This window comes from Sesamum indicum, linkage group LG5, assembly GCF_000512975.1.
Source record: "Sesamum indicum cultivar Zhongzhi No. 13 linkage group LG5, S_indicum_v1.0, whole genome shotgun sequence".
In the NCBI taxonomy this organism is placed as follows: domain Eukaryota; kingdom Viridiplantae; phylum Streptophyta; class Magnoliopsida; order Lamiales; family Pedaliaceae; genus Sesamum; species Sesamum indicum.
The window spans coordinates 2,842,220-2,851,777 of NC_026149.1; the positions used below are offsets into that span (position 1 = coordinate 2,842,220).

A 9,558-nucleotide genomic window follows, 5' to 3' on the forward strand; every position below is an offset into this window, starting at 1 on the left:
CTTTCCTCTGTATCGCTTAGTCGCTTTCGTAATGGACAGCCCACCAATAGCTGGCCGCCACGTAGTAATTAATTTTTTCCCTTTTTTGCTTGATTCCCTATTTATTATAATTAAATTTCTTATTTCAGTAATACAAAAAATATTTAATTCGAGCTTATCCAAAAGATATAATAGAATATTCTAGATGTCACCGCTACGTTCATCCTTATCCTGTCGATACAAATCTATCTAACATCAAATGTAATAAACCAGATTACAAAAAAAATAAATTAAAAAAATCAAAAGAATTACAGATTGCAGAAATTTCTTAATATGAATCTTATTGTAAAATAAGTATTGATTATTTATATATATTTTTTAAAAAGCTATTTCACCTTGAAAATTCAAGAGATTATAACACTTTGAATTTGCAACACAAACATTCCCATGATGCTCTAATTCATGCTAATTTGGACAAACATCATATAAGATTCAAAGTTGAAATAAGCATCTAAAAAAATAAGACTTCAAAACCTATAGAAATTCACTAAGAGTATAAGGCATCATGTAAATTTAAAGATAAAAATTAATTTCATAAGTCCAAAAATAAATTTAAATGTTACCAAGTTTTTCGACGAAGCCAATTGTGGTTCTTTATTGAGTTGATCCTTCGACCTGATGGAAAGTCCAATAAAAGAGTAGGAAGTGGGTGCTAAGTGATAACGGTGACTTAGAGGATGTTTGGCTAAGCTTATTTTTATTTTATAAGCTCTTATATCTTATGAGATGTTTTAAAGATTTAAAAATATTGAGTTTTATTTTGAAAATAAGTTTTTAAAGTGTTTGGATAAAATAAAATATTAAAACTTATAATATCATAGTAATGACCAAAAAAGAAAAACCATTGAACTGTTAAAATTTAGAATCATATAAATAAATATTTCTGTTTTGGGGAAAAACGTCAATTATGTGAAGGATAAAAGTGAAATACTAAAGAGTTTTCGTCTCTTGAATGTTAAAATTAAAGAGTTTAAAAGATCTTATACAAAAGATAGATTGAGTTTATTTTTTTTAAAATGATACGCTAGATTTTATATGATACTCGAGAGTTTATAAGCTTAGCCAAACACACTCTTATATAGAGAGAACGCAGAAAGTAGATCATGGCCCAAGCGAGATAGGTCTTTATGTGGCTTCGTTGGCAATGTTTACGTTAGACCCTGCAACACTAGGAAAAATTAGCAAGAGAGTAATAAAACATATCGAAAGTCTAAGAAGATTTGATTATGATAAAGATAAAACAAGTAAAAGTGATACACGATGAGTAAAATTTTTGTAACTTAAGAACGTGGAGGAGATACATCTTAAGGAAAATGAATGCTTCTGTGACTTGATTAGCAACATCTAGTCGAGATCCAGGTAACGGATTGAGTTACTGGTGAAGTACACAGATCTAGCTGAAAATTTCACAAGATCTAGGAATAATGACAATGAGGGATAAAATGATAGAGATCTATTGTATTTGAAGGACGGAGAGAAATTAGATTGTGACACAAGGGAGATAAGTCTTTTTGTGGCTTGGTTAGCAATATTAAGACAAGATTGGGGATGGTAGGGGGAGTTCTAATAGTAAGGTGTACAGATCTAGTGATCGTGTCACGGGATCTAGGGATAGTAAAAGAGAAACTAATGGCAGTAAGGGAGGAAACGATACAGAATCTTTTGTATTTGAAGGATGGAGAGAAGTTAGATCTCGGCATAAGGGAGACAAGTCTTTCGGTGGCTTGGTTAGAAATATTAAGGCAAGATCTGGGATGATAGGGGTGAGTTCCAGTGGTAGAGTGTACAAATCTGGTGACCAAGTCACGAGATCTAGGGATAGTTAAAGAGAAAAATAGTGATAGTGATATAGAAAACAAGATGAAAATCTCTTCTATATCGGAATACATACCCCAGATATTGGAGAAAATGAACCCTGGCGGTGGACGAAGGTGGTGAGAGCAGTGACTTCAAGATGAGAATTAGTGGGTCGACTGTGTGTTTTTTCGGGGTGAAGATATAATGAAAGTTTTCGCCTTTTTATAGAGGAGGGAGCGCCGCCAGCGACAATGAGAGGTGAAAAAACCCTAGAAGTCACATCTTCATAAAGAGAAAAGTCACGTGGATAGGAGCGGCGCCCAACGACAATGAGAGGTAAAAACCCTAGAAGTCACTTCATAAAGAGAAAAAATGACGTGGATGGATAGAATATCGACTATTTCAATTTACTTTATTTTCTTTATACAATATCTTACAAGTATAGCAAAAATATTAATAATATTACAAGCGATCACGAAATTATTTAAGAGAAAGATGAATCAAGATTTACTCACCCAAACTATATACAATTAATTTAGGGAAAAATGTTTAGCATATGACCTTATTATAGTCCTCATATTGAAATTATATTTCATTCTAACATTTCAATTTTGAATGAATATTGGGCTCGTTTATTTTTATAGATTGGTTTTGATATGAAGCCCAACTCAAATTCGATATATCTATGATTATAATCCCATCCAATTGGTGGGACTATAAGCCCATTGAAGTTCGATAAATTGCAAATTTGTATATGTAAAAGATACATATTTACAAAAGTAACCTCACTTATCAATCTATAATGACCATACTACCCTAATCTATAATTTACTGATTTTTCTTCTAATTGTTAAGAAAGGTTTGTGTTTTCATTAGTTTGCATATTCATACAATTTTTTACTAATTCATATAAAATGTTGCCACTTTTTTATCCATATAAGTAAACATGCTTTTTTTTTTATTAAAAAATTAACCAACACAATAAATAAAATATTGGATGATATAATCGAATCTCTCATCCACAATTTTATTACTTATTTATCTACCCAACATTTATTTTATCCAAAAATAATACTCTGTATTGTACAAAATTGTCAAATAATATATTGACTGGACACAGTAATTCAGAAATTTTATAAAATAAATGATAAATATCAATTTTATTTTTCAGACTTCAAAAATTCTGTAGTTATTACGCGTAGAAAAGAAGGAATTCTTAACTTAGAAAAAAAAAAATCATCTTCTGAATAGTTGAAGAGTTTGTGTATTAAAATGTTGTCCAAATAAATGTTGCAATTTACATTATGTTTCAAAGAACTTGTAGAAAATTAAATATATATATATAATAAAGTTAGAAAAAATTATGAAAATCAATTAAAAAGAATTTGATGCGAGCAAAAATACTTGAATCCAATGACTAGATCGACACCAAGAAATTATTCAAATGAAGCAATAAAAACTAATAGAGTACAAATGAGTGTGGTTGAGTGCAAAATTTAAGCTGATAATTCGAACTCTAGAGTTTGATATTTATAGGTGGATGTAGGTCCATACAAATAAGATAAAATCTCCTGTTTTTTGGGATTCAGTTGAGGGAGAGTGCCCTCCTGCAGGAGTCCTCGAACAGGTGATTGTGGTTGGGATAATAATGAGATTCAATTTATCTTTTCCACTACCACGAGTTTCAAACTTTGATAGTTGTAATTTAGCCACTCTTCGACTTTCAAGTGTTAAGATCTCAAATTTTCGGGGATTCAATTGGAAGGAGGCATCCCTCCTCGGGTAGGACTCCGCATTGGTCGCTTGGGCTATTACAATATAACTAAGGATAGATCTCGTCTTGCCTCCTTTGTTGTCAGGTGTTTAGGGCTTTTGGCAACTGATGTTTATCCGCTCCTTGGCTTTTGAGTGAGGTGGTGGAGGTAGTTGGTCCCATGTGGATTGCCATGAGACATCCACGTGGGTTGTCTTTTACTTGGGTCCTTTACTGAGTTTGGGCTCGTTGATTAGTATAAAATATTAGAAAATTTGAGTTGTTCGTTTGGTTCAAAGATTAAATGGATTTTCTGAGTACTTTTAGCTAAATTACTAAGTGATATGTCTCATAATTTAATATGAATTTTCAATATATTTATTAACTATACTGAAATTTGCAATTTTTAGGCTTTGTTTAATTCTAGTTTTTGATTAAATGAGTTATAGAACTACCTAAATTAAATGAATAATTAAAAAATTCAGAATTATTTATAAATGGTTTTCTTTGGTGTATATTTTAAGATTAACTATTAGTAAGAAATTTACTTGATAAAATACACTTGTATTAAAGGCTAAATGACCTTGTTGCCCATCTTCTATTTTTAAGTTTATAGGCACTTCACTCACAGCAGCAATAAACAACCATTGAAGACAGCCATGAAGTCTTCAGTGGTAACTGCCGTAAACCTCCTGATTCAGGCTGAATTTTTCTTTAATGTCCGATTAAATTCAAACATTTTTATTGCAAAAAATTATATCTTGAGACTAAAACATTCATCCAAATGCTCAATGCTTAAAGCCAGGGCCAATGGCACACATGTAAGGCACCCCCCTAGTCTCCATAACAATTCAAACTTAAATTTGGGCTTAAACTTAATATAAAAAATTTATTATAACAATAAACTTCCTATGTGGAATAGAGAACTATGAATGTATTACCCTCATCCCCCACAATTCCTTATATACTTATCAACTCCTTCACTTTTCTCATCATCTACCTATGTGGGACAAGTAACTTTTTCTCTTCTTCTCAAACTCATCTATGGATTTCTTTCATGTAATTAAAAGTTACAACAAATAATTCTCTTGGTAATATGTTGAAACTCGTCGAGATATAAATATAATTTTAATAGTGGTTAAAAGTAGGTAAATACAAAGGGTAAATTACATCTATTCCTCCTGAGGTTTGACTTAATTACGATTACCCCTTCATTGTTTGAGAAATTATAACTACTCCCTTGAATTTAACGACGGTCTAACAACAAGCCCACCCCCGTTTCTATCCAATTTTTATGGTGAACTGACAGAAATGCCCTTTTAGATTATTAATTATAATTTTACATATTTTAAAAAAAACACAATATTTTTATGAACTAATTTGCCCTCTGGACCTAAATGTAAGTATATTCATTGTCAGATAGTGTGTAATTGTTATGTTGATGTACTATGGGATGAAATTGGAATATTTTTAGAATTTAATTTGAAATTAAAGGTTGTTGAAAATATATAAAATCCTATTGAATGTGCATAAGTAAAATAACAAAATAGATATCACAAAATAAGAGTAATTTATACCATAGACAAAATGATGATGTTGATTCATTCCATAAAAAATATTACACAATCATAAGCACATTGATTTTTGTACATACACAATCAGTTTCAAAACTCTAATTCATCAGTAGTCACACATATTTCTTTTTGCAGGCTTCAAAGGAGTTGACTCCTTAGCTTCTTTATTGTTTTTGCTCCAATCTCTCTTTGTGAGGAGACTCATATCCTTCAATGTTGCTCCTACAAACATTACATAAAAAAACATTACCAACTGGTCGATCTCAACTGCAAATCGAGCTCAAGCTCGAGCTCATAAAAAAAAGTCGAACTCAACTTGTTTACACTCTTAGTTGTGCCCTCCATGAATGAGAAGCTACTCTTTACTATGCCCACATGGATCCTTGTTTCTTCTTATTCCATCGATTGAGATTTGAACATAGGAAAATTTTAAGTTGGACTGTTTAAATCATTTTTTGGAGTGTCGAGATTAAGAAGATTGGATTTGCAAAGGTTTTTGCATGTTAGTGAAGAAAAAGGAGTGTCTCCAAGATCCATCATCGGCTTCATATGGAGAAAGTGTGTTTAGTAATTAGGGTTTTTGCAAATGGGTGAGGAGAACAGGCGTGAGAGGAGGGAAATAATCTAACACAACATAGAGGGGCAAAAGTGACTTTATCACCCTTAGTTTTTAAACATATTTTTTATTAAAAAAGAAAGATTAATAATTAAGGGTAAAGTAGTAATTCCACCTTTGTTATCCAGGGACTTCACAATTATTTTCAAAATTAGGATGGTATTTATAATTTTCCAAAAAACAATGAAATAATTGTAATTATACCAAATTTCAACAGAGACAGCTTTAACCCTATCACAAAATACTATTATGTAACATAGCAGTTAGAGATGGCAACTATTTTTATAAGAGGCCTAACAGTAATAACCTTATTTCCTGATGTTGACTAACTAACTGAAAATATTATGTAATCTTGATAATTTTTCCTTAAAAGTTTCAAAAATTGACAAATGACTAAAATAGAACAAAACTGAATAAAAATTGAATATAAACTATAAACAAGTCAAACTTTCCAGGATCATTATGACAATATGTCAAATTAGTTTAATTCAATATAAAATCTCTCAAAAATTTTAAGAACTTAAAAATGAACATCTGTTTCCTTCCGCAATCTTCAGTAGTTTTTTATAGCCACTCAATCTAGTCAAGAATTCCTGAAATCTCCGACAGATTACAAGCCATCTGATTATGTCTTTTTCAACACTAGTAAAAGACTGCCATAATAAATTAAATCACAATAATTCTGAAGTCCACACCACCAGGAGAAAAGGTGGGGGGGAGCCCAACAAGAAAATAAAGAAAAATCAGAATATCTTATGTTAATATACTTAATTCTTTCTACCTCTATTACGCCTGTTGGATACTACAGTCCATCCATCTACAACATCAGGTGCTTCTTTCTCACTTGGTTCGTCTGCCATCCGCTCCCTTTGATTGAGACTTGGTTCATTGTCTAGAGCATCGACTTCCATTTCTGACTCTTCTTTTAATGCATCATCACCAGCATCGTCTTCACTATCTTCCTCATCATTGCTGCCAGGCTGAAAGCAATAGAAATGGTAACAGAGAAAAGTATCAGTACCAGTAAATACCAGCATACATTATATGATTGTCGCCAAGTAAATAGCTTTTGTTAAAACTCAGTAAAACCAAATAAATGGCACTGGCAAAACAAGTAATGCAGAACTGGCTATGCACATAACACTGAGTTCAGGCACAATATGGTGATAATTACCTGTCTGATGTAAGAGACATTCGGAGTATTTGTTTCCTTCAACCTCTTTATCGTGTCAAAATTACCTTCTAAACATTCTTCATGCATTACCATCATTTTCTCTGCTATCTGAATAACATTAGGAAAAGACTAGAGCAAATAAGTATCTTCAAAAGTTAGAAAGATTAAAATAGATAGAAAACTTCTAGTTATGATAACGAATTAGGTTCAGATTTTACTAGTTTCTCAGCCGACTAACAAATAAAGTGTGTATGATCTTCTCTGACCACATTGCAAGCACTGGACTGTAGTCCCACAAGATACAAAACAATGTCTATTGCAAACTAAAGAAAATCATATAGAGCCAGTCTGACATGATATTCACCAGAGCAAGAGCTTTCCAGATTAAACGGGGTAAACATTATTTTCTGAAAGTTATACTTATCAGCAGAAAATTCTGAAAAATGTCCAACGACAATCAGTACTATAGGTTGCCAGAAAACGATGGAGACAATTGGATCGACTTATAGGTGGGACATTGTTGAACCTAGTAGACATTCGTGACCCTTATATTCTAAAAGTTATCTGAACAATTTCATAAAGGTATCTCATGTTGGTAGTAAGGATACACATGAGCATATGCTGATAGCTAAAATTTAAGTTAAAAATATCAAGAAGACATACCTCCTCAATGCTGCCATCTCCTATCTCAGTATTGAGAGAAAGCATGAATTCATCAAGCATGTCCTCTAAATCATCAATGTATACTTGCTCTGAGCACCAAAAGCAATAAATTACATCACATTCACTTCTTACATGAGTAGACCCAGCTTTACTTTGTATATTCTAAAATCATCCTTCCTCATTGGCGTCCCCTTTTGTTGGCACACACACATTCATAACATACTCTCTTTTTTGAATAGTGAGATAAAGTTTCGAAATTCCTAACTGGAAAACAAAAGGGTGTTTCCCCACAAGAAAATGGATACTGAAAGCAAGGACATAATACACAAACATCAACTTCTTCTACATCACAATTCACTGGTAATAAAGAAGCTAAACAGATAACCCAAAACAAGGTTAAGAAAATAAAAAAAAGGAAAATAACCATTTCAGCAATTACAAGGAACAAACACAAGTAAGTTTGCAAACTTCCTCATCCAAGCAAAGCAAAAAGAATTTAAGCAAAACTCTTAATACCACTAAAGTAATAATATAATCCACAAGGAATTTTTGAGTTAGCCTATAGCACAACAACTCGCAAGCACCCTTGACGACATCTTCCAATGTCCTTCTTCTCTTCTGCCAAAGTCCCCTCAAGTGGAGAATGAAAGAGGATATAGAGAGCTGCTTCTGTGATATGGCAGGAATAGATACTGCGCCTTCTTGCCTATGGTTATCCTTGAGTGAGAAATTACCGCACACGTTCTAAAGGCGCTTGGAAAGTTGACGGATTGCCTCCATTAATTAAGTTGCTTCTGTCTCGGTTGTATATCATGTTCTCCTTGATTGTCTTTGTTACATTGAACAGCATTGATTCTAGTTTAATTCCTAACATAATAGGAATTACTTATAACTACATCACAGCCCCGCTACTCTTAAATATCGCAGATACAAGATACTTATGAGTACAGCCCCTGGAAGCTTTACCTTCTTGTGAGGAGTTTGCGTCACTAGATGAAGATCCAGAGTATTGATACTGATTGGTGGTATGTCCTTCCCCGAAAGTTCCCATCCTCGACCATGGAATCAATGGTTAAATTTACTGGCTCTAGGTCGGGTCTGCATCTTTAATGCTCAGGCCTAGTTTCTTGGAAATGACACCAAGTTGATGTACCAAAATTAATTTACAAGGAACTTTTGAGTTGGCTTATAGCACAATAACCTGTAATCATCCTACAGTCTGTATCATATGCACTTCTTCTCTTCCACAAAATAATGAAGAGGTATGCATACCCTCTAATATGGCGAGTGAAGTTATATTACTTCTGGCCATGGATCTCTTTGCATGGGCAATTGTGGCCACCTATAACAGAAACGCTTTGGGAATTTGATGGATTAACTTTCTTATTAAAGCTTCTACAGTCTTGAATGACAATCATAACCTTCTCCTTAATTATCTTTTATTACGTTCCACTGCAATTGTTCTAATATTCTTCCCAAAAAAAATTTAATTAATTAGGGTTAAATCAACCACAAAGAAAAACATGCCGTGCAACAAGGCACACAAGCCTCGTACCAAGGAGGTGTCCGATAAAATTACATCTATAAGAACACAGCCAGAAATATGCATTTATAAAGAAGTACTATTGAAAAGAAGGGAAGATACCTTTGGATTGGGTGAGAAGATGAAACAGATGGTTGCCGAGCTGCTGGGATTTCTGCAGCGAGTCACGGCCTCCCCACTCGTTCTCGACGGCCATCCGGAGGGCAGCCCACCGAGAAAGCACCAAATTAATTCCCTCTTGCAGCTGGGCCGCCGCCTCCGCCGTGAGACCGCCGTTCATCACGCTGCCACGTCTCTGTAAATCTCGCGTGGTTTGATCTTTTCCTGAATTATTAAACACAATCTCTCTGCTGGAGTCTGCAAAACCCTACTGCTGTCCCCTGTCTTAGAAAATATAAG

The 9,558-nt window shown here is 33.4% G+C and overlaps 1 protein-coding gene across 1 annotated transcript; it reads right to left on the bottom strand.

The window, feature by feature from the left end:
* Nucleotides 5,224–9,558, bottom strand: LOC105161811 (pre-rRNA-processing protein TSR2-like). Its single transcript, XM_011079625.2, has 5 exons — nucleotides 9,262–9,558; nucleotides 7,617–7,705; nucleotides 6,954–7,061; nucleotides 6,561–6,759; nucleotides 5,224–5,385 (listed from the first exon to the last, which is right to left on the bottom strand). Exons 1-5 carry the CDS (start codon nucleotides 9,437–9,439, stop codon nucleotides 5,270–5,272), a joined length of 690 nt encoding a protein of 229 aa, XP_011077927.1. The 5' UTR covers nucleotides 9,440–9,558; the 3' UTR covers nucleotides 5,224–5,269.

Coding starts and splice junctions, on each gene's coding strand:
- LOC105161811 (XM_011079625.2), bottom strand. CDS start 9,439: ATGAACGGCGGTCTCACGGCGGAGGCGGCGGCCCAGCTGCAAGAGGGA. Junction 6,760..6,953: donor ATGTCTCTTACATCAGACAG/GTAATTATCACC, acceptor TATTGCTTTCAG/CCTGGCAGCAATGATGAGGA. Junction 5,386..6,560: donor ATCCAACAGGCGTAATAGAG/GTAGAAAGAATT, acceptor TAATGTTTGTAG/GAGCAACATTGAAGGATATG.